Below are 23,143 nucleotides of genomic sequence, written 5' to 3' on the forward strand. Positions count from 1 at the left end.
GTGCAGCGCGTAGTATGATATGTGCAGCGTCACAAGAGCAAGCGCATGCCGCTGTCCTCCCCGAGTAGCAAGTGAGAATGCCGATTGTTTTTCTCCCCGAGACACAAATGGTAGCAGAGATAGGGCGAGACGAGGAAGGGGAGCCAGTGGATGCTAGTACGGGAGTGAGCTCCGGATGCCCCATGGTGTTGATGTCTGAGGAGGGGACTAGTGAGGTTTCTGGTAAGGTATTCGAGGTTGTTGGGTGTGTGCTTGTAAGCTTGGAGGCCTGGATGGGGAGGGGATCATCGTCATCGGTTTGGGAGGTGGGGGGGGGGAATGGTATATGTGGCGTATTATAGTATATGTGTGGTGGTGGATATGTGATGGTGTATTTTGGATTTGGAAGGTTTGGTATTGTGGTTCACCGCCCATGGGGATTCTGGTAGGGAAGGGATGGGAAGGTGGGAAGGGGGGTAGTTAGCCAGGGGAGGGGTGGGAAGGTGGGATGGATGGTGGGATGATGGGGGGATTGGGGGATGGAGGGGATGGATGGAGGGGGGATGTTGGAGGAGTGGTAGATGGACATACGACTGGAAAAAAACATAAGTGTGAGTACCACCCCGCATCGAAGAAATCGACCTTCGTGTCGTCAGAGATATATAACAATTTTTTGGCTTCTTCTTCGGTATCTGTCTATCAGTTCTATCTTGCCTCTACGCCGATTGAATTTTACTCTCGCTCTTCCTCCGGTTTCAATTGCTTCAAGAGAATAACATCTTGTGTTCTTCACTCTTTGCAGATCGATCTCACATCGAACGACGAACAGCGACGGTTTCAAAGAGCTAAATCGGGGGCTTGGACTGGTGAACCCTTACAGTACCATTGAACCGCTGAACCCGTTATATCGTCTCACATTCAATCAGCACCGGCTGAAACAAACCCGCCCTTGACTCGCGCCACTTTGTCACGAGAGAATAGCAGCAAAAAGCAAGCTACAACATCGAGAAATTGAGCTAGTTAGCACTCACGGAATTCCCTATTGCGGTCGGGGAATAAAAATTAGCTTCTGGCTAAACGCTACGAAGAGTCGATTTACACTTGAAATACATACGGCACTACTGGACAGACTACGAGAATCGACTACGGAGTACTACCTACCCTATTCTCCGCCATACCGATACCGAGCCAATACCGATCCATACCGAAGTAGGCGGCAAACGCGAGCAGTACCGGACGCACGCCCGCCCGCCAGCAACGTGGTTAGTTTGAGCTGTTGTTGGCCACCGCCGCGCCGCACATAATTTTTTATCGGTGGAAATCGAGAAGAGAGAAACATACTCGACAAGGCAACGAAAAGAGAGCGAGCAAACAAAAAAGTTCTTCTATTTCTATTGCATTTTACTCGAATCACCAATTCCACCTCTCTCTCTGTTTCAACCCCTCCAACCCCACTGAACGGAAGATTATAATACACATACAAAAAAGTCTAAAAAGTCGAGATTCCTTTTCAATTCAAGCCACAAGTCAGTATTTCCCTTTCCTTTCCATTCTTCATTTTACCCTCCTTTTATTTTAGATTGAACCCTTCCCCCAACCCTCTCACCTCCCTTAATTCTCCCTGACCCTTCCCAAAATCCTCCCGACCTGCCAACTTATCGTCTGGACCCCGCTAAAATGTCTCCAGCACGATTACGCGATTGGCGTTCCCTCCTCCCCATCCCTCGCCCGCTACCGAGTCTTTCCCACCTCCCTAGCCTAATCGACAAGTCGCTTTCCCATCAAACAAAACAAACCCAACTCCCAAAACCCACCAAACCTAATAATATATACCCCTCTCTCCCTTTACGCCACCGCAGAGCCATAGCAAGTTCGCAGCCATGGCGGAATTCGTTCGCGCGTCCATCTTTGGCACGCAGTTTGAGATCGTAAGTCTTGTTCCTCCCCTCTACCTCTACCTTCTACTTCTCAATCCGCGCATGTGGCAACACGCTAATCTGTTTGTGATAAGACTTCAAGGTATGCGGGGTCACGGCCGCGGCGGGGGCGAAATGAACAACGAACGGAACGGATTGATAACACCCACGCAGGTATTCGGATCTCCAGCCGGTTGGCATGGGAGCGTTTGGTCTCGTATGGTATGTTTGATCGCAAAAAAACTCCGATAATTGCGCGGGATAGAGGTGTTAATTGCGACTCTAGCTCGGCCAAGGATCAGCTCACAGGACAACATGTTGCGATCAAGAAGATTATGAAGCCCTTCAGCACTCCGGTCTTGTCGAAGCGGACTTACCGTGAGCTGAAGCTGCTGAAGCATCTCAAGCATGAGAATGTGCGAACCCACCATTTACCCTGACTGGAGAAACAAGGCTCTAACAACATCTAGGTGATTTCCCTCAGCGACATCTTCATTTCCCCGCTCGAAGACATGTACGTCCAACCCCCCCTCTCCCTCAACTCTACGAAAACAACTCTAACACCCCTCCCAGCTACTTCGTCACCGAGCTCCTCGGCACCGACCTCCACCGCCTCCTCACCTCCCGCCCCCTCGAAAAACAATTCATCCAATACTTCCTCTACCAAATCCTTCGCGGCCTCAAATACGTCCACTCCGCCGGCGTCGTGCACCGCGACCTCAAGCCCTCCAACATCCTCGTGAACGAGAACTGCGACCTCAAGATCTGCGACTTCGGACTCGCGCGCATCCAGGACCCGCAGATGACGGGCTACGTGTCGACGCGGTACTATCGCGCGCCCGAGATCATGCTGACGTGGCAGAAGTACGATGTCGAGGTGGATATCTGGAGCGCGGGGTGCATCTTTGCGGAGATGTTGGAGGGGAAGCCGCTGTTTCCGGGGAAGGATCATGTTAATCAGTTTTCGATTATTACGGAGCTGTTGGGGACGCCGCCGGACGACGTTATTCATACTATTGCGAGCGAGAATGTGAGTGTGGATGGATCCAGAACTGGCCCTCTGTTCGCATTGCTAACTTCTTCTTCTTCTTCTTCTAGACCCTGCGATTTGTTCAATCCCTCCCTAAGCGCGAAAGAAAGCCATTAACAGACAAATTCACGAACGCCGGTCCTGAAGGTACGTCTCCTCTCCTCCCCTCCCCCACCCTTCTCTATCCACCATACGCGCACATATCTAACACCCCCCTCCAGCCGTCGACCTCCTCGAACAAATGCTCGTCTTCGACCCCCGCAAGCGCGTCAAGGCCACCGACGCCCTAGCCCACGAGTACCTCTCCCCCTACCACGACCCCACCGACGAGCCCGCCGCGGACGAGAAATTCGATTGGTCGTTTAACGATGCGGATCTGCCGGTTGATACTTGGAAGATCATGATGTACTCGGAGATCCTCGATTATCATAACGTGGATGATGCGGGGGGGGAGGGGGAGGTGAAGATGGATGAGCAGGTGCCGGTTTAGGAGCGCTCTATGAACCATGGTGGAGGAGGGGGTTGGTCGCGGTGGCGGAGTAAAGCGAGTTCAGAGCATGGGGGGGAAGAAGTGGGAGGCGTGGAGGGGGTGGTGATAATCTTTTAGATATTAAAGATCTAAAAGATATATCTACGAAGCGAAGCGGCGAATGGGCGCTCAGCGGGGTGTGCCGAAGCTGTAGATGTGTGCAGGTGCGGGGGAGCAGTTGGATGTGAGCGGGAGAAAGGGAGTGGGCATAGTACGCGTTTTTTACTTTTGTATAAGGACGGATTTACGTTTTGGTCCTATAGGCGCACACAGTACACATTCATACGTTTATTTTTATTTATTTTTATAAAGGGATATATATAGCAAAGAAGGGACATATCACATCATCATTACCATCATCACCATCACTACCAATATTTTTTTGAGGTGTAAATACAGAAAGGATAGGGATGGGTGTTTATTTGTACAGCTTGTAGGGAGGGGGGGATGAATCGTACGATACCCCTCCCCAAACACACCCCACATACATCCCCAGCCCCCTTGGTCAAGACACCATCACAGCGTATAAAATCCCTAAACTCAACCACAGAAAATAAGTTATTGATTCCCCATTTTTCTATATCTGGAGGTTGGATGCGCACCATCCCACCCCCCTCCCCTCCCTTGTAGTTAAAAAACCCTGTCCCCCCCCTTCCCCTCCCGCGGTATCATCCGATCTAATTACGCGCAGCAAGCAGCAGCACAACCTAGGCGCATACACCCTCTCTTCTCGTGCCCCAGCCCCAGATGTCAATATTCCTCCCTCTCTCCTCTCCGCAGTCTGGTGCTGGCTGTCCCCAGCCCCGAATACAGTCTCTACGCCCCTGCCCCCGTCCCGGGATGGACGCCGTGCTGTCAATGTCATAAGTCGTGTTGTTTGTGTGTAGATAGATAAGTAGAGTAGATCCGGACCACGCCCCGACGGCGCGGAGGTGATAGATACGGTTGAGTGGATTCGGGTAGTAGGAAAGGGAGGGGGGTTTGTGAAGCTTGTCGGGAGGGGGAGATTAAGCAAGGTATCCCAACTCGTCGTCGTCGAGGCGCTCGAGGTACTCCTTCTCGAGGAGGATCTCGATGCACTTCTTGATATCGGGGATGTTGGGGACGAAGCGCGATTTGATTTGGTCGATGGTGTCGCTGACGAGGAGTCGGTGCTTCATCTTCTTGCGGGACTTCATGATGCGGACGATTGCGGACTAAAAGGGGGGTGGGTTGTTAGCTTTCATTAAATTTCGGCAGGGGGTGAATGGATGAGGGGAATCAGTGGGAGTACGAACCTGCATGAGCAACTTCCTGTCCTCCTCAATAGTCTTGTGCGTATCCTCCGCCTCCTGTTTCTGCTCCGACTTGACCTGGATGTTGAGGTTGACACGGATCTTCTTATTCTTGAAGTCGTAGTTTAAGGAGAATTTGGTGTCGGGGGTGTAGCTCGGTCCCGCGGGGGACTGGAGGAGGACCTTGGCGCGGACAAAGATGGCCATTTGCGGGTCGAGGACCTCTTGGCTCAGTTGCGTCGCCTTCATGATCTCGTCGTACGTGTTGACGTCGCGCTCGTTGAAGAGGAGGAGAATGGCCATCTGGTATGTTGATACCTGGAACGTATACGGGATCTTGCTCGTCTTGGTGTAGTTTGCCTTGACCTCGCCCTTGCCAAGCTGCCACAACCAAGTCAACTTGCGGCCACTGTGCTTCTGGTTGTAGAACTTCTGGAAGCGCTCGTATGCCTTTACAATCTCCGGCGGCGGCGAGAATGATGTGGTGGGTGCGCTCAGCGGCCAGAATCCCGTGCCTAGAATGGAGTAGGTGGCATCAATGACACCCGTCGCATCGTCGCTCTCAACCAGCTTGGCCTCGAACGCCTTGTACCCGCTATTTAAATCCTTCGAGATCTGCATGTCCTGGAACATGCGCTGGAGCTTATTCGTGTATTCGAACCCGCAAGCTTCTTTCAGCTTGCTGATCATGCTCGTCTCGGCATCGTCCGATGATGAGGTGGTTTGGACTAACCGCCTTGCAAGCATGCGAGAGTAAAACTTTTGGAATACATCCTTGTCCTCGATGTACTTGAAAACCGTCATGATCTGTGTCAGGGTCTCCTCAAGATCGCTCTCTTCAGCGCTGCTGGAGCTCTTCCTTAATAATGCGTCGGTATATTTTGCTAGGAGCTCCGGGGACTTGTTTGTGCCGGACTTGCACACAGAGTTTCGGTTCACAAACTCTCTGCACGCATTGTCCAGTGAGCGTGTGAACTCGGGCTCATCCTTGAAGGCTTTCTTGACAAGCGCCTGATACTGTGTGTGGATTTCCAGTAAGGCGTCCACGTAAATCTTCGGCTCCATTTTGTCCGCATCTGCTGCAACCTTTGCTATGGCTGCAAGACCTGCTTTCCGCACATGTGCCTCGAACCTTATCCTTAACGGATCAAGACCATCGGGTATCCTTGCGAGAAGGTTATACATGCGTTGCATATCTTCCACGCGATCATCGTCCAGAAGCGACTGGAACTCGTCTCGAAGGACTGCGGAGTGGTCGCCAATCAGGGCAGTATTGCAAACCTTCCGTAATGCCGCGATGATGTCGGGATGCAGATACATATTCACCCGCTCCTCCTCTTCATCCAGTCGGATCTCGGCCTTCTTCATGTACTCGACAATGCTGTTTTCAGCCACAAACTGTTTCGACTCCTTCTGGTAGAATTCCATGGTTGCCTCCAGGAATGGTTTCTCAAATCTGAACCTGTAGACATCCAGAGTTCCCTTGGTAGAGTCTGCCTCGTCCAGACCCAACGAGACGAAAGAGTCGACTATGCTCTTGATCTGACTGTGCTCAATGGTTTCTCCATTGCGTTGTTTCTCTACCATCTTCAGCACTGCTGCCATTACCTTCTTGTGGACTGCCTCAAACAAATATGCGCGCCATTGTACCAAGTGCAACGTATAAACGTCATAAACGTCCTTCTTCCCCTCGTCCATTTCGCGCTTCACCCAATGCCGGTTGAGATACCGGAAGAGATGGTTGATGTACTTTGCTGCCGTCGTGTACCGGTCCCATTCCCGAATGTAAAACGTAAGAAGGGCTTCGTCAACGTGCTTTTGTGACTCGGCAATGAGGCTTTCCAGATAATGGACGAGATATGTCTTGAGATTCTTGTATAGTTCCTCGCCGAGAAGGTGGGCTGACATCCGTTAGCTGAAGAAAAACACTCGCCGTCGAAATGCTTACCGCCACGATGCGCACCACCAATAACGCCGGTGGTTGTGGAACTGATAGCTTTTTGAGATGTACAGAAGTTATGGACGGCCCTGCTATAGTCAGTATGTGCCCACTTCGTACGGATCTCCTGTTCTCACGTATAAACGCCCATGTACTGCCCAAAGAGTTAGTGCGTTCCGGGCCAGACCTGGATGCTCACTTACAGTATTCATGTCGATACCGCTTTGCAGGTCAATCATTATCTTGGATATGCCAGCCTCGAGATATGCCCATCTTTGGAGGAAATCCGCGTCAGTAATGCTGCGCCCACAGTGTCTACCAAATTTACTCACGTTGCATGCAAATCCTCTCTATTCGGCATAGGCGGCATCAGCAAACTTCGTGTTGCGACCGACATATTGCCGGATATCGAATGAACGTGGCAGCGTGCCTTTTGGAAATGTGAGGTTGGCGACAAGATATGGTGGCCCGCTCCCCTCTATTATATCTGTCTTCCAGTCGTACGTTCGGGAGCGATCTGTTGGGCTACAGGCTGGTTCAAACCAGAGACCTTGCAGGAGAGGCTTCTCGATTCTTCTTGGTGAAATGTAGACTCGGGCTGTATTGCTCGTGGTCGTCGAGGGGTGTAATGAATGCCCCGATGACCTATAATGAACGAGCTTGTCAATGACGTTTCATGGTAAAAAGCGCACTTGGGCGTTCTTTGCGATAGTGGCGGTAAAATAAAGCAAGTGAACTCAAGTAAACTTACAAATTCTGTAAAGACTTTGGATTCGAGGGTATAGACCGAGTTCTGTTGGAAATGATATGTCACGATAGCCCCAGTCACTCAAGTACTCAAGTGCAAGGCGGCGGCGGCTGTCAGGCAGCCGCAAGGTTCCCGCCCCTCCGTTTAGGCGCGCGGGCTTGGCATCCAAGTGAGGACCACATACATCAGTCTTAACGTGAGAATCGCATTTTTATTGAAACAACCTCAGATTAAACATTGAATTTTTGATATTATTTCCATAATACTCAGTTAACCTTGATTTGTCTATTCCCCCATTCCATCCAGGTTGACGAAAACAGGAGCAGGCTCTTTTCGTCCTTTCCTCTATCATTGGCTGTTGTCCACCTAGGTCACGCCATAAGTTGATCAGGAAAGACACCACCATCACTCACGCCATGGTGCAGGGCGATGCTGAAAGCGGCTCAGGCTCGGACCTTGATGTATTCCCCTGGCATCTGGGGGTCTTCGACGCCCACTGCCACCCTACCGATACGATGAGCTCCATCGACACAATTCCTCATATGAAGGCAAATGTTCTGACAGTAATGGCCACAAGAGCACAAGACCAAAAGCTTGTGGCCAAAATTTCTGAAGCATATGGTGTCGACTTGGAAAGTTTCAAGCAACATGGAAAGATCACCGGACGTGTTATTCCGTGCTTTGGTTGGCACCCGTGGTTCTCTCATCAAATGTATGATGACGTTGGAAACGCTTATGAGCCTACGGACTTGATCCAAAGAAAAATCAAACACTATCAATCTGCTTTATTACCAGCCCCTGAAGATTTGGATTATATTGCGTCTCTTCCGGAACCTTTTTTGCTGTCCAAGTTCCTCAAGGAGACGAGAGCATACCTGGAAATGTATCCCCTAGCACTTGTTGGAGAGATAGGTTTAGATAAGTCATTTAGGATCCCAGAGGAGTGGGAATCCGAGCTCGAGAAGTCTAGAGATATGGAAATCACTCCTGGGGGAAGGGAAGGCCGCCGCCTTACTCAATATCGAGTGAACATGGGGCATCAGAAGCAGATCTTACTTGCGCAGCTCGGATTAGCAGGCGAGCTCCAGAGGGCAGTATCTGTTCACGGAGTTGGGGCACATGGTTTTCTTTATGACGCTCTGGAAGAAACATGGAAAGGTTATGAAAACAAGGTTGTCAGCAAACGGAAGAAAAAGCTCACAAAGGGTCTTGAGTTCTTACCAGACGAAGAGGAGGATGAGATCCAATCGGACGCTCAAACCTCTAAGCCATTTCCTCCACGAATATGCCTGCATTCATATTCTGGCAGCCCACAGCTTCTGAAGCAGTACTTTCATCCTTCCGTGCCTATTGCGGTTTACTTTTCATTCTCATCGGCCATAAATATGTCATCGGCGGGCTCAGAAAAGGCAATTGAGGTTATTAAGCAAGTCCCAGATGATCGAATACTTCTTGAAAGCGACCTGCATACTGCTGGCGAAGAAATGGATAGGAGACTTGAGGAGATGGCTCGGAAGATATGCAATATCAAGGGCTGGAGCTTGGAAGATGGCGTTAAGCGGCTTGGGGAAAATTGGCGTCGTTTTGTCTTTTCCTGAGATATCACAATGCACTAAAACTGTTGATCTCTATACATTGAAATACAGATGATATTCAACCCTTTTCGTGCTGGAACTTGCCTCCACAGCCGTTCAGAGTAGGTGTTTTGTTTTGGCCCTTCTTTCGTCTTGAAGTATTTTTCTCCTCATCTTCAAGTATTGCTGCCAGCATGACAAGGAGTGCTCCCACATAGAAGCCCGACAGGACGGTGCTACCACGAAGGTATTGTTCCCTTGGTAAGTTGCAGCTTTCTCATGTCCGATGCATAACCATCATACTTTTCAACACATACTTTGCCATTTACCCTGGAGGCTATTATCGGCTCAAATGAGTAAACTTCTATGTCATGATGCTGATTTCTGTGGGACCTACCCGGCAAACTGAGAGACCGAGAGGCTTTCTTATTCTTGCATAAATTCCTGTCACCGTTGCCAATTCCTCCTTCTTTCCTACACAACGCAACAACAGCAATATCAACAACAACAACGGCAACACAACAGCAACAATACTTCGACACCCAACACAACACCACTTGACAGTAAGAAATACAGCTACACTCAACTGCAAGGAACCTTCGAACTGCCGCGTTCACTGCAACCTACCATCTGAGTAAGTACAGGCTTCACTCATAGTGTTGGCTACGTTTTGTTTACTTCAATGTCATTTACGTTGTGCACCATTTCATGCCCATCGCTTTGCCAAATCTCTCCCGATGGCACAAGAGTTTCAAGCTGTGTGCTCAAATACCACTGTTATCAGCTTTGACCACCTTCCGAGTATCGTGCCAGTGGAGTTCAGTTTTAGGGTGTCCCAGAAGTGAAATCAACTTGCTTTGGGCTTCAACGCCTTCCAGAATGGTATCAAGCTGCTTTTGGGCTTTGAACTTCGAGATCTTTGACTACCTACACCCTCTTTGTACAAACTCACCTCATATTCAATTTCCTTTGGCATATTGATTTTCATGCTACTTTATGTCCATTCTGTCTCTTCTTGTGTATCTTCCGAGTTGGATAAAGCACCCATGGTCCGCATGACCCCTTTCGTCAACTAGAGCATGGCTCTGATGATCTGGCCCGTTTATTGAGCAACTTCGATTTTCACATTCGTCTTGTTCACATGGCTTTGTGACTAACTGCGAGCCAGACACTGACAGGTGATTCAGCCACAATGTCTATCAACAAAGGGTGTCATTTTGTCGCCGGCGACAACAACCTGAGTAATGTTTTTGGCGGTAAGAAACTAATTCCTGTCTTCTATATACCTCTGACATGACGTTAATGGCATTTTAGATCAACTCCACGTGGGCTACCAAGGAGCCATGGATCATGTCTCTCTCGCGAATCAATATGGCAACCAGACCGACCCATCAGGTGCAATGAACAGCATTTCTCTCCCAGAAAATGCATATGAGGGGCAAGCCTCCGAGGCCCGCCACGTTTCTGTTGGCCAAGGTGGTGGACTTGGGTCCAATCCCTATGTGCGCCACCAAATTGGTGAGGGGCCACTTCAAAGCTATACGTCAACGCCAACTCCAATGGTTGACAACAACTCCCTCCAGCATTCTTATCCCACCGCATATTCTCAAAATCAAACCTTTCAACCAAGACAAAATGTTGGTATGAACCAAAATCTTCGCTCGCTTCCTTCGCCATCTGATATGGGGATGGGATCTCGCACTGGGAGAGGTGCTTTGCCGCCAAGACTCTCTGAATCAAGCATGGGATTTGGTCTCAATCACTTCAATAGTGGTAATGGAGACATGGCCTCTTACAATTCTCAAGTCCCTACTCCCATGCACGCATTTGGCAACGGCTATTCCGGAACAACCAATACGGCTCAGGCGCGCAATGTGAGAAGCACGTTTCGCAGAAGCCCCTTGGATATGGCAGAACCCCGATATGATATCCAGAACGGTTTTGCACCGGTGCAGCATCCCGATATGCAACCTAACAATTCCGCGAATATGATTCCGAACATGGGCCACCCTGGCAGTGTTTTTCAGCCCCATCCTGAAGCTGAAGGTTGGACCAGAGATCAGATCAGCAAACACGGAGATTCTCTTTCTTCTAAGCGTACACGAAGGCAATCCACGGTGCTGGCGGATCATGAAGCTGATACGCCGGATGGCAGCGATATGAGTGAAGACTCCGATGGTACAGTCTGCTCACCGGCTGATCAAGAGTTGTCGACTCTTCAAGGTTCAACTACCGGCCAAGAGTCGTCGACTGTTCAAGGCTCAGCAACTGGTCAAGAGTCATTGACTGTTCAAGGACCAATGACCTCTCAAATCAACGAACGTTTGGCTGGTGATGACCGCACATCGCGTTCAGGGACGCGCGGACCTGGCGAAGAACCGATGTCAAGCAGGCAATTTAGAGGTCATTTTGATCGCGCTGCACACCGAGTTGGAAGTTCTCAGCAGATGGTCGGGAAACTCCCCGGAAGGAGATCAAAGGGCGCCAACGATCCGGAAAACATCGCGATTGTCAATTGGTATGATAACTACAACATGTCATTCGTGGAAATTGCACAGCGGTTAAACAGCAGGCAAGAGGCAACCGGCAAGCCAGGAACCTTCACACCAAACTCCATACATAACAGATACAACCGCTGTGCGCCGATCATCTATCGGGCCAATGGAAGAGTGTTTGTTGCCATCAAAGATCGGAGGAAGCACGCGCCGGAGGAGCTGGACGCCATGAGTTATGGCGCTTACTCCATTGAGTGGACGCCGAACAAGGACCAGCTCCTCAGGCGCACGGTGCAGGAAGACGAGGCCAACAAGTGGCGCAGGGTCGCTGAGGCATTCACGACATCGACGGGGGAGAGGGTTGGCGAAGGCGCGGTATCGACTAGGTTTCTCTTGATATGATGTGCCCTCGATGTCGGATTTGGGTCATCAGCCACTTTGTATTATTGGCTCTTCACTCTTTGCTCTTTGCTCGCTGATTTCTACGTTTGCTTGCTATATTCTCTCTTGTTACTCTCTACCTTTTTGCGACGGAGTTTTTTAGACCTATGGATATCTCTGTTTGCTTGTCGTTGCCTCTGCCGTTTGGTTACTTCATAGATAGTGCAGCAGCCGGGAATGATAGAGCTGGCGCCGCCGAGCAGAGCATGTACATGTAAATATTACCCAGAATTCGTTCTGAAGAAGACAATGATATAAATTGCTATGAAAACACCTTGACTGTGATATATTACCATCTGCATAAAAGTAGTTGCTGTAACAGATGACCTGGAGTCTCAAATTGTGGTCAATGAGAGTCAATAACCAAAGGAACAAACCCACTTTACAAATTCTAATGTGCATGTACTATCTATTAAATATATCGAAGGCGTCGAAGTAATGCCACACCACATGGATAACGGACTGTATTGAAGTTGAGAGACTCTGTGGAGGGCGGCAAGTCGTTGAAGGTGCACGGACCCTTTCCTGAGATAAAGCCTTGGGATTCCTTATCGTAGTGGAAATAAACATGGCTGCTTGACCACAAGACAAAGCAAAGGAGCAGCCAAAAGTAATGCCATGCTGCGAGCTTCGAGGGGTCTCGTCACAGGGACACTGTCGAAGCTTCAATATCGGGTCTCATTTTTTAAAAGATGCCTAGCGACGGCAGCGTCACCGCCTGAAGATGCACTCGAGCCAGTGATCAACCCCCCATCGGGAATCCGTTTGCGCCAGTATCAAGAGGAATGCATACAATCCGTCCTCTCATACCTTGACAGAGGCCATAAGAGACTGGGCATCTCACTGGCCACTGGTAGTGGAAAGACGGTAAGTACGGTATGATCAAGACATTGAAGGGATACTGACTTCTGATCCAAGGTCATCTTTACCCAACTTATCGATCGCGTTAAGCCTCTACCATGTGGCGCGGACCAAACTCTCATCCTGGCCCATCGCCAGGAACTCGTCGAACAAGCCGCGAAGCACTGTATCAATGCATACCCGACAAAGAGCGTCGATGTTGAAATGGGCAACATCCATGCGAGTGGCGCGGCAGACATCACCATCGCAAGCGTGCAGAGCATTATATCCAAGGACCGCATTCAAAAATTCAACCCAAGCCGCTTTAAGCTGATATTGGTGGATGAGGCCCACCATATCGTAGCCCCAGGATATTTGAAGACCCTCGCTTACTTTGGACTCTCGAAGGCGAAGGCAGACGGCCCAGCTTTGGTGGGTGTCTCTGCGACTCTTTCTCGATTCGATGGGTTACGGCTAGGCGCCGCAATAGATCAAATTGTATATCATAAGGATTATATCGACATGATCGGCGAAAAATGGCTGTCAGACGTCATTTTTACTACAGTGGAGTCGACAGCAGACATCTCTAAAGTGAAGAAAGGGGCAACGGGAGATTTCCAAACTGGGGAGCTATCTCGCGCTGTCAACACGGATCAGATCAACGAAATCACAGTCCGAACATGGTTAGCGAAGGCACAAGAGAGGAAGTCAACACTGGTATTCTGTGTGGACTTGGCCCACATCGCCGGCCTGACAAAGGCCTTTCGAGACCGAGGGGTCGACGCTCGATTCGTGACAGGGGATACTCCGAAAATTGCGAGAAGCGAGACGCTCGACGCATTTCGGGCCGGCGAGTTTCCAGTGCTGATCAACTGCGGTGTCTTTACAGAAGGAACAGACGTGCCAAACATCGATTGTGTCCTTCTTGCACGCCCAACAAAATCTCGAAATCTTCTCGTCCAGATGATTGGTCGAGGGATGAGGCTCTTCCCAGGAAAGGAGAACTGCCATATAATTGATATGGTGGCTAGCCTTGAGACTGGTATCATATCGACTCCGACGCTATTTGGGCTGGACCCGTCAGAGCTTGTCGCCGAAGCCACAGTAGACGACATGAAGGAGATCAAGGAGGCAAGAATGGGCCAGGCATCCATAGATCCCGAATTTCTGAGCCCCATGCCAGGCACGTCGCACCCTATAAAAGTCACATTTACAGATTATGATTCGGTTTTTGACCTCATCGAGGATTCCTCGGGTGAGCGACATATCCGTGCCATCAGCCGGTACTCCTGGGTGGAGGTTTCCGATCGCAAGTATATCCTCACCACTCCGAGTGGCAAATACTTGAAGATAGAACTAAACACCGAGGAGAAAGACGAAGATCCTGCCTTCGTTGTCTCCGAGATCGTTCCCTACACTGGTCCCCTGAAGAAACAACCCTACAAGCCTCCGCGTGAGATAGCACGACATACAGGCTTCGAGGATGCAGTCCATGCAGCGGACACGTTCGCGTCTCTTAGATACCCGAAGCCGTTCATTGTTACTACACAAAGATGGAGAGATAAGCCAGCGACTGAGGGGCAGTTGATGTTCTTGAATAGGTTCCGCCTTCAAAGCGATCCTTTGACTCCGGATATGATAAATAAAGGGAAGGCGGGAGACATGATTACGAAAGTTAAGCATGGTGCGAGGGGCCGCTTTGCGAAGGTGGAAGCTACGAGGAGAAAACTCGGGAGACAGGCTTTGAAGTTGGAACAGGAGGAGGAGTTAAAGAGGAGAGAGAATGTAAGTGTAGGGCCGCTGTTGGATTAAGGCTTCATTGTACGTTTCCTGGGGGGTTTTGTATAATATGGTATGTGGCGTTCTGGATAGTTTGTACGATACTCCTGGATCATCAACATTGGGGCAATGGGACAATGATGACCACCATGGTGACAGTATAGTCATTGTTGTAGTTATATACTGTTATAGTTGAGCACAATGGGTACGTATGGTTGCTCTAAAGAAGAGCAGCACAATGGAGTTGCTTGTCTTGCTAGAATTCATTAAAAAACGTACTCGCCCCTTTGTGCTGTAATAAGCGGACACTATACTATTACATCTCCACGTTGATATACTACAACTACTCTTACAACGTCCTCGAACCCAAGCTTGTTCAATATCCGCCTGGCAACATAGACCTAATCGCCCTCCACTCCTTCCTAACCACCAGAACCCAATACCACGGAAGGAAGGACCTTGGTCAGAGCGGAGCCAGGAATTCGCCCATACTCTCGTCAACATACATCAGCCATTGAACCTGAAATGTTCTTTTCTGCAGGATGTCTCAAGCACCATTCCCTTCTGCCAGCCTCCTCACAGACGGTCTCCTCGAGCAGCGGTTGAAAGCTAGGCAGATCCCTGAAGCTCCTACTGAGGAAGAGAGCCTATATGATGACGTGAAGCCCGAATTGGCCGTCAATATTCAGTCGAGCCTTCCGCATTCTCAGAAAGAAGCGATTGTCCTAAAAGAGACACCTCCCATTGGCGCCGCTGATACAAGTGATGATACCGGCGCTCTGCCACTGGATATTACTAGTGAAACAAAACTACCAGAACCACCAGAACCACCAGAGTCGACTGACAGCGGTACACCAAAGCCCATCGATATCCCTCGTCCATCTCACAAAAGTGATGAGTGGGCAACGACCCATACAGGGGGACCAGATAACGAGACACTGAACTGGCTAGAAAAAGAGATAGCAAAGCAAGACCTGGAGAAAGACACGATCGCATCCAAGAGAGCCTCCGCCCCGAAGCAGAAACATGGTACCTGGCCACTATTACCTAGCGAGAAAGAGAGGTCGCCCCGGAAGATTATTTATTCGGAGCCAGATCGTAATGTGATCGTTCACAGAGGATTCGGTGATTTTGCAAGACCCCGATCCGCCGCCCTTGAGGAGACGCGCACAGCCTTCCCCCCTCTCTCAAACGAATCCTACCACCTGGATACGTATGGCCTCGATCCGAACGCCCCAAAATTGACGAGAATGATTTGGTTGGGTAAAAAAAAGTTCCTAGTCGCACTAACGGACCCGACGGGAGCAGATGGCGAGCCGCTCACATTAGATGGGAACGTATCCAGTATGTTAGAATGACCCAACATGGGATAGAACGTAAACTCTTAGCTTGGTGGGATTTGGACTAATAAAAAAGGTAGGCCCTTCGAGTGTCTATTCAAACAGCCTGCTCACAGGGAGCTTTGCACCATCTGAAGCGGCTACAGAGAGTGTTTTCTTGAACGGCAATCTCGAATTGTGCACAAAGTGCCAGAAGAGACACATTAAACCGGGCACGCCAGAAACATTGGATGCTCGTGACACATGCCGGAGCATGCTACCGGATTGGTTTCCAAAGGAAAGATATGAGAAGCCATGGGATGCCTTCACCGACCTAATTAATAAATATGTCCGAGCCAGCCAAATGTTGGAGGACAAAGAAGCAAATCCAGAAACCAAGATTCCTTGGGACAAGGAGTATCATGACCCATCGCCTGAGTGGAAGGAAGTTGGAAGGTTTGGTGGTTGGTGGAAGTGCAGGATAGAAGTAGAAAGCGGAGAAGACGCAGAAGGCGGAGAAGGCCCAGAAGGCCCAGAAGGCCCAGAAGGCCCAGAAGGCGGAGAAGGTAGAGAAGACCCAGAAGGCGGAGAAGGCGAAGAAGACGCAGAAGGCGGAGAAGGTGAAGCAGGCAAATCTGACGTCCCAGCCATTGAGAGAAACTGCCGGTTATGTCACAGACGGAAGGCGGAAAATGATAAGTTGGCAGCAAAGAAAGTCGAGAGTCTTGCAGAGAAGAAGCAGTCCATAGAGGATTGGATCAACAAGCATATGAAGAAAGAGATGTTGAAGGATAAAGCATATGTGAAAGCTCGGTTGGCGAAGGAAGGATTTTGACAAGTACCATCTGCAAAGAGCCTGGCTATCAACGAAGCATGGAATGCTGGGTATTTGCTGAGAATCGGATAGTTCTGATCAAGTAGGGACGAGGTGACCACCGCTTCCACGCGTCAAGTGCGGTTGCAAATTGACAAGAGCCATTCACGGCTCCGTTTCCATATTTTCGCCCTTGAAAGTGAGGTGGATTTCTTCTTCGTTCAAATTGCCGCCCTTATATCGGATTCCAACGCCAACCCCGGTAAGGCCTTCTTCATTGGCCCTGTTGTTCCACAGCATCTGGACGAGCCTCCCTTCACCCGTACACGTGATCGCCCCCATCGGCCAGCGGCTCCTAGCTAAGGCTTCTCTCATGCCCTTTGTGGCCGGCTTTTGACTGACTAGCAGTCCAATAACTCCGTTTCCCTGCCATCCGGATGGGGCTCCTGCGAAGGCACCCTCGAGCTCCCTAACAAAATTGGGTCCAGATTTCTTCGCCAGGGCCTTGCATTGCACCAACACCCTTAAGTTTAAGGGAACCGCGGGTAGTTTCCACTCGCCTAGAAGATCAATACCATAATCTGAAGCCCCTCCAGTCTGCTGGAGAGAGAAGCCAAGGCGCTTTAGGACCTCCTGGACGGTGTATTCATAATGGGTGCCAACATAAACGGTGCTTTTGGAATCAAGCCCGGAACGTGAGGCATAAGCTAAATAAGTTTCCAAGTCATGGTGATTGGCGTTCAATCTATCTGGGTATACAATCTCCTTTTCCGTATATTCCCTTGGCTGCTCCTTTAGCTTTTCCGCCGCCGTTGAGTAACTGTATTTTGAGATCCGGAGCAGGCAAGACCGATGTTGTCGATATAACGGCTGCAGGAGCATCATAAAACTGGCTGGGTATATAAACGGCTTATAATAAAACAACAACTCTCCAACAAGACTTATTTTATTGGACTTCACAAAGCACGGTATTTGGTTTGGAGATAGTAGTCAAGGGTCACCCAAAAGGAGGCTCCAGCTCTCATGCAAGGCTACCAGTGAACTGCAATCGCCGTTATGCTAAGCCAAGTGCGGCTAGCCTCGTACATCGGACCGCACCTTGTCGCAGCCTCACCATCCATCTACCACAGGCAGCTCACAATTGATCGACCAAGGGTTTATATGCCCACCTTGAGAAAAGATGGCTGATCGATTGACGCAACTACAAGATGCTGTGGACCAGGTACGGCGCCTTTTTCTGGCTCCCGATTAACCCCGCTAACCCTGATAGCTGGCGCATCAATTTGTTGCCTCGATATACTACGTTCACAGACACCACGAGCTCACGCCTGTCAACCCCACAGACAAGCCAAGGGAGGGACCTATGGACTCTGATGGAAGTCAGTTGCCCCATTTTTCCCCTTCTACAATCCACCAAGCTTTGGCAGTACGTGAGACTAACTGGCCGCAGTTGAACCATACCCAACAGCGCAGTTCCTTGACGGCCAGCGCGAGCTCGCAAAGGACCTCATTGTCAGAGAGCAGCAAATCGAGCTCTTGATATCGGCGCTACCGGGGCTTGAGCACAGTGAGCAGAATCAACAGGAGCGCATAAAGGCGCTGGAAGAAGAACTGGAGAAAGAGGAGAAGAAGAGGCAGGCTGCTGTGAAGGAGAAGGATGTCTTACTGGCAAAGCTGGACGAGGTCATACGGAGCGTGAGACGACCCTGAAATACGGAAATACATGGCATATTAGGGACAGGCTCTATCAATGGCGTTTGGGATACCCCGGTTTGCATCATAGCTATAATTCAACGGTCTTCGACAATTATAGTAACTCAAAAGGTTCATCCATGGCACTAAATATTGGCTATAGATATTTCTATCAGGCATTGCAACAGCGATTATGTCTATGAATGCATCTAAAGCCATCACCAGATTGCTCGGACCCATCTGTCCCTCTTCTAATTATCCTCCTTGAAAAATTGTGGGAATATTCTCCGAAGCTCTTCTAAATTCGCAACCTGATACTTGCACACCTGCTGCGGCGGGGAAGTGACGCTCGGTTCAACAAGATGGACAGTAGTCCAGCCTAACCGCTGTGATTCTCGACAATTTAACGCGGAGTCGTCTATAAACCTTCAGTTAAGTCTTCACCAAATGATGAACGAAGACTCACCAACAAAGTAACACTTATTCACGTCACTGATGCCCGCTTCTCTCATTGCCTTTCGGAACATTTCTTCTGCGGGTTTGCAAATCAACGGTCGTCCAGCATAGTCACAATACGTCAGCCCCTCAAAGAGATCGTCAACCCCAAGGATTTTCACAACCCTTTTGCCATGGTTGACATAGGCATTAGTAAATAGCCAAAGCTTCACCTTGGTCGTGTCGATGCTTTGGAGGAGCTTCCGTAGCTGCGGGTCTGGAGACAGGATCTTTTCAAGTGGCAGGGCATCGTCCACCTTCTCGTTGTACTCCAGAGGATCAATCTCGTGGTTGCGCACCAACCCTTCAATGGCTAGACCGTACGTCGTGTAATACTCTTGGTGAAGCCTGTATGCTTCGGCGCGGTCCAGTGAAAGGTGTTTCATGAAATAGTCGTCTATCAATTCAGACATGTGATCATGAACATTCTTGTCTGTGAAGAACGGTCAGCGATGTGCTTTTCTCACATATGATACATACTAACTCTTTGAATAAAGCTAAGAGACAAAGATTAGCAATGGCCTGGCATCTAATAACGAGAGACTTACACAGTTGTCAATATCAAAAAAGAAAACTGGCCTTGTGTCTTCTTCCGCCATTGCTATAAAGGTCAGATAGCAGCAAACTCTACTGTGATACCTTTTGCCTCACAAAAAAATACTATAATAGATACGGTTGTCAATAAATATTCCGCAAGGCGACGTCTATGATGATATTTATACGTCTGAGCATCGAGCATCCCAGTGACTCCATCGGGGTATCGGTACTCAAGTACTTGGCCACAGACACCAAGGTTGGCGTTTGTCATCAGCGAATAAGACGTCTCCGCTTACTAGCGGCAATTTGCATCTCGACGGATGCTAGCGTGCGGCTTGCCAAGCGTAGTAGGTTTGGTTGAAGCATCTCGATCAGGAAACTCCTCGATATCGCCAAACTTTTTATTGTTTTCTCAACTCTTCACATATTGCAATGCGCACTTGTCCTTGCTTTACCTTGTCTTAGCCATTTGGCCATTATGTTTGTATTAGTTTGCTTCACATAAACGAACCTTAATCTTTTGAGAAAATCGAATGGCTCAAGGGGCCATAACAACGGCGCCGTCAGTCGCCGTGGCAGGCTTGACAAGAGACGAACTGCACGAGATACAGGAATATGAAAAAATCATTCGATTTCGCGATATTGTATACTCAGGGGCACATCCTCGGATACAGATCCCGCCACACTTGGCTGGGAAGTCGTTGGTGAAGCCGTTATCTCCAAGTACAGTTGTAACGCCATCAAACCAGCCACCGACTCCATACTCGTCAACAGCACCAGCTGCGAAAACATATACAGGCAGGGAAAATGGAGGTGATGGAGACAGATTGCTAGATGGGAAGCGATTAATGGCTGGGCGGCCAACAGTTGCCTTGGGCAAGACTAACAAATCAGCGATCAATCCTATTTTGCTTGAAAAGTCGGCAGACCTCATCAAAGCAGAGATCCAGTTGCACAGGCAGCGTCTCGAAAGAAGCTTGAGGGATCAAGTTGATCAACGGCGCATTTCTATGAAGGCTGCCTCCCAGACTTCAGAGTCTCTCCCTGATTTCGACCTGTCAGATGTGCTTTCCAAGGCGTTCACAATTGTGCACCCTTCAACGGCTAGTGAGGCCGGGCAGTCCCAAGGTGGTCGCACGTCAGCAAGTGATTCCTTTGATGATAATACGTTTTATTCAAGCCAGCATAATACTCCAGAGCACGGAAGAAGTCCTCGCGGGCGCAGAGAGTCTGGTGAGGTCTATACAAGTGCTGTTGCTCCTCTCAATGCTCCTGATAGTGGACCATCAGTGGTTCGCTATCAAGACGAGTCTCCAAGTTTTATTTCAAAGGATGTCACCCCGTCTAATGTTGTTCCTGGATTACAAGAGCTTGCTCGTAGCCAGATATCCGCACCTCCACAGTCAACAAGCACTCTTGGTGCTGTTGGCGTAAACCAAAGCAATGAGCTCCTGAAAGCAGCTACTTCCAACAAGCCAGCAACTGATATTGCCCGGCCAGTCGCAGAAAAACAAGACTTTGCTCTAACTCCCCACAGCAATGTATCAACGCCACAAGGAGCAACCCCATCGCGAACTGAAGCCGATGAAAGGAACAGGATTGCTCAGGGCGGCCCTGATGCTGTACCTTCACAGGTGGCAAGCGCCACTTCCCAGAAACGGCGATTAACGCTGGAGGAACCCGAAACGGTGCGAAATTTCAACCTCTCCCCTGTCGCACCTCAACCAGCGCGTGTATCTCCTCTCGCCACTGCTCGGGCACCGGTGATATCCCAAGAAGCGTTTACGTTACAGGAGGAACCTATACTCTCCCCGGTGCACGAAGCAGGACCCAGTTCAGCAACTGGCGGAATGCCTAAGATCTCCAAGCGGGCCGAACGCAGAAAGGGGAAGGGCAAAAGCGTTGACACAGGTAATAACCCAGCTTCTGCAATTGCTACCCCAGCCTCTCCCTACATAAAACCCGAGCCAAAGTCTCCATCGCCATTCCAGTCGGCACCATTGCCACGTCCACACAAAAGGCAGAGGCAGACAATGCAGCAAGGTGCCGGACTCGACTACGATGAGCCGGCAGAAGATACGATTATGATGCAGCCTGTCGCCCCTCGCACCAGAGATGTAAGACCAAGGCCAGTCCAGAGAAGCGGCGAGCGACTTGGCGAAGCAATGGAAATCGATCAACCCCAACGTCACCGAATGGCCAGAGACGAAGCGCCCAGCCGCCGAATTATCAGCCAAGAAATATACAGGGATCCACCATCTCCTGCGATGTACGCGGTGCCTTATCCACAATACGAACAGCGGCCCGTGAGAGCTAGTTCGCGAATGGTGGCGGATACATATTATCAGGAACCTCCTGCATACTACAGAGAGCCACCAGCCGCGCCTGGAGCTGTTATTGAAATCGATCCCAGCGACAGGTCCTTGTCCCCTATTCTCATGGCGCCGCCGCCCCGAATGGCACCCTCTCGCATCGTCGTCGATGAGTACGGCCGCCAGTATTACACAGCTGCACCGAACCCGCCTCGACAGTCTGTCGCGCCACAGCCAAGGATTATCGACGACAATTACTACTACGATCGTCCCCCACCAAGGGCAATTCGCCGTCCGGTCCAACATGCATACGAAGACGACGGAGTTATCTACCGGCGCGCATCCCCGCAATACGTGCCCCAACGCCGCGTCATCACCCTACCTGAGAACCTGGCAGAACCCCAATATCGCCAGAGGGAATACTCGACACGCCCAGTAGCCACACGACCACCACCAGAAGAATACGCCGCGCCTGGAGATAGAGAACCCATTGAGATCCGCCAGAGGGAATATTCTACAAGACCACCTCCAGCCAGACAACCCATCGACGACTACCTGCGCGTCGCGGAAGCCCCGCCGCGGCGCCAACCTACGCATTTCGAGGACCAACCACCGCACGAGTACCTCCCCCAACGCGTAGCAAGTGTCCGCCCTGAGTCCTTCCGCCACGAGATGCGCGGCGAGTACATACCGCGCGCCCAGAGCATCCGTCCAGAGCCCATTCACCGTGAGTACGCGGGTAGTGTGCGGCCCGAGGGCCGGAGAGGGGGTGGGGAAGTCCAATCTCAGATTCTTAGGGAGTATAGTGTTCGGCCTGGTGAACAGGAGGTGGTGAGGCGTGAGTATTTGCCCGCGAGGACAATGGATGAGTATCAGCATCAGCAGCAGCCGATGGGGAGGCCGATGGCGAGGAGGGTGGTGGAGGAGCAGGAGTATATACCGTGGCGCCCGCAGGAGAGGGAGGTGTATGGCGGCGGTGGTGGTGGTGAGGATACCCAGCGGGATGTGATCTACAAGTAATAGTGGAGCGGCGGCGGCAAGAGAGGCGAGGCGAGTCGAGGCGAGACGCCGCTGGCGTAGGTGTGTATTGTAGGAGATACTGTGCCGGGAAGGGGCTTGTAGTGTTATGTACAGTACTGTGTGTGGTATAGGTTTAAGAAATAACATGAGAGTCGTGAGAGAAAGATTTATGTTTATTGTGTATGTGTGTATGTATTGTCTACTGGTTTATGGAAATTGTTCTGTGTATGTGTATGGAATTGTTATCGTAGCCCATGATGGTGAATGTCTGTTTACCAATAGTACGTGTTTAGAACATCAGTATGCCGGGATCCACAGGTGTCATTGGGCTTCGGGGCCGCTGCGTGCAGCGAGAGGTCTCAAACATTGCTTCTTACCATGCGTGCGTGCGTGTGTGCGTACATGTGTGG

The 23,143-nt window shown here is 50.2% G+C and overlaps 10 protein-coding genes across 10 annotated transcripts; 7 read left to right on the forward strand and 3 right to left on the reverse strand.

Moving 5' to 3' along the window:
- Window positions 1-1,772: 1,772 nt before the first annotated feature.
- HOG1 (MAPK protein hog1) lies at window positions 1,773-3,483 on the forward strand. The gene is made up of 8 exons (XM_018277485.2): window positions 1,773-1,907; window positions 1,991-1,998; window positions 2,070-2,117; window positions 2,182-2,311; window positions 2,366-2,409; window positions 2,469-2,925; window positions 2,994-3,072; window positions 3,147-3,483. The coding sequence occupies exons 1-8, from the start codon at window positions 1,860-1,862 to the stop codon at window positions 3,413-3,415; spliced, it is 1,083 nt and encodes a 360-aa protein (XP_018127409.1). The 5' UTR covers window positions 1,773-1,859; the 3' UTR covers window positions 3,416-3,483.
- A 625-nt stretch (window positions 3,484-4,108) lies between these two features.
- Window positions 4,109-7,484, reverse strand: VE01_08058 (uncharacterized protein). Its single transcript, XM_018277486.2, has 7 exons — window positions 7,419-7,484; window positions 7,000-7,312; window positions 6,871-6,940; window positions 6,805-6,821; window positions 6,677-6,756; window positions 4,732-6,629; window positions 4,109-4,650 (listed from the first exon to the last, which is right to left on the reverse strand). The coding sequence occupies exons 2-7, from the start codon at window positions 7,062-7,064 to the stop codon at window positions 4,462-4,464; spliced, it is 2,319 nt and encodes a 772-aa protein (XP_018127383.1). The 5' UTR covers window positions 7,065-7,312; window positions 7,419-7,484; the 3' UTR covers window positions 4,109-4,461.
- A 126-nt stretch (window positions 7,485-7,610) lies between these two features.
- VE01_08059 (uncharacterized protein) lies at window positions 7,611-9,073 on the forward strand. The gene has a single exon (XM_018277487.2). It carries the CDS (start codon window positions 7,832-7,834, stop codon window positions 9,011-9,013), a length of 1,182 nt encoding a protein of 393 aa, XP_018127418.1. The 5' UTR covers window positions 7,611-7,831; the 3' UTR covers window positions 9,014-9,073.
- A 975-nt stretch (window positions 9,074-10,048) lies between these two features.
- Window positions 10,049-12,130, forward strand: VE01_08060 (uncharacterized protein). The gene is made up of 2 exons (XM_018277488.2): window positions 10,049-10,245; window positions 10,304-12,130. The coding sequence occupies exons 1-2, from the start codon at window positions 10,182-10,184 to the stop codon at window positions 11,884-11,886; spliced, it is 1,647 nt and encodes a 548-aa protein (XP_018127397.1). The 5' UTR covers window positions 10,049-10,181; the 3' UTR covers window positions 11,887-12,130.
- A 376-nt stretch (window positions 12,131-12,506) lies between these two features.
- VE01_08061 (uncharacterized protein) lies at window positions 12,507-14,791 on the forward strand. Its single transcript, XM_018277489.2, has 2 exons — window positions 12,507-12,792; window positions 12,844-14,791. The coding sequence occupies exons 1-2, from the start codon at window positions 12,544-12,546 to the stop codon at window positions 14,575-14,577; spliced, it is 1,983 nt and encodes a 660-aa protein (XP_018127366.1). The 5' UTR covers window positions 12,507-12,543; the 3' UTR covers window positions 14,578-14,791.
- Window positions 14,792-15,086: 295 nt separating this feature from the next.
- Window positions 15,087-16,698, forward strand: VE01_08062 (uncharacterized protein; the record flags this gene model as incomplete). The annotated part of the gene is made up of 2 exons (XM_018277490.1): window positions 15,087-15,888; window positions 15,965-16,698. The coding sequence occupies 2 exons, from the start codon at window positions 15,087-15,089 to the stop codon at window positions 16,696-16,698; spliced, it is 1,536 nt and encodes a 511-aa protein (XP_018127396.1).
- Window positions 16,380-17,672, reverse strand: VE01_08063 (uncharacterized protein). Its single transcript, XM_018277491.2, has one exon. The coding sequence runs from the start codon at window positions 17,560-17,562 to the stop codon at window positions 16,843-16,845; it is 720 nt and encodes a 239-aa protein (XP_018127395.2). The 5' UTR covers window positions 17,563-17,672; the 3' UTR covers window positions 16,380-16,842.
- Window positions 17,673-17,811: 139 nt separating this feature from the next.
- SRB7 (RNA polymerase II mediator complex subunit) lies at window positions 17,812-18,594 on the forward strand. The gene is made up of 3 exons (XM_018277492.2): window positions 17,812-17,899; window positions 17,948-18,056; window positions 18,128-18,594. Exons 1-3 carry the CDS (start codon window positions 17,858-17,860, stop codon window positions 18,385-18,387), a joined length of 411 nt encoding a protein of 136 aa, XP_018127401.1. The 5' UTR covers window positions 17,812-17,857; the 3' UTR covers window positions 18,388-18,594.
- Window positions 18,352-19,642, reverse strand: VE01_08065 (uncharacterized protein). The gene is made up of 4 exons (XM_018277493.2): window positions 19,413-19,642; window positions 19,349-19,361; window positions 18,836-19,297; window positions 18,352-18,787 (listed from the first exon to the last, which is right to left on the reverse strand). Exons 1-4 carry the CDS (start codon window positions 19,461-19,463, stop codon window positions 18,621-18,623), a joined length of 693 nt encoding a protein of 230 aa, XP_018127400.1. The 5' UTR covers window positions 19,464-19,642; the 3' UTR covers window positions 18,352-18,620.
- A 133-nt stretch (window positions 19,643-19,775) lies between these two features.
- Window positions 19,776-22,939, forward strand: VE01_08066 (uncharacterized protein). The gene has a single exon (XM_018277494.2). The coding sequence runs from the start codon at window positions 19,935-19,937 to the stop codon at window positions 22,731-22,733; it is 2,799 nt and encodes a 932-aa protein (XP_018127399.1). The 5' UTR covers window positions 19,776-19,934; the 3' UTR covers window positions 22,734-22,939.
- The last annotated feature ends 204 nt before the right edge of the window (window positions 22,940-23,143 follow it).

The sequence above is a fragment of the Pseudogymnoascus verrucosus genome (assembly GCF_001662655.1).
Source record: "Pseudogymnoascus verrucosus strain UAMH 10579 unplaced genomic scaffold scaffold_46, whole genome shotgun sequence".
Lineage (NCBI taxonomy): Eukaryota > Fungi > Ascomycota > Leotiomycetes > Thelebolales > Thelebolaceae > Pseudogymnoascus > Pseudogymnoascus verrucosus.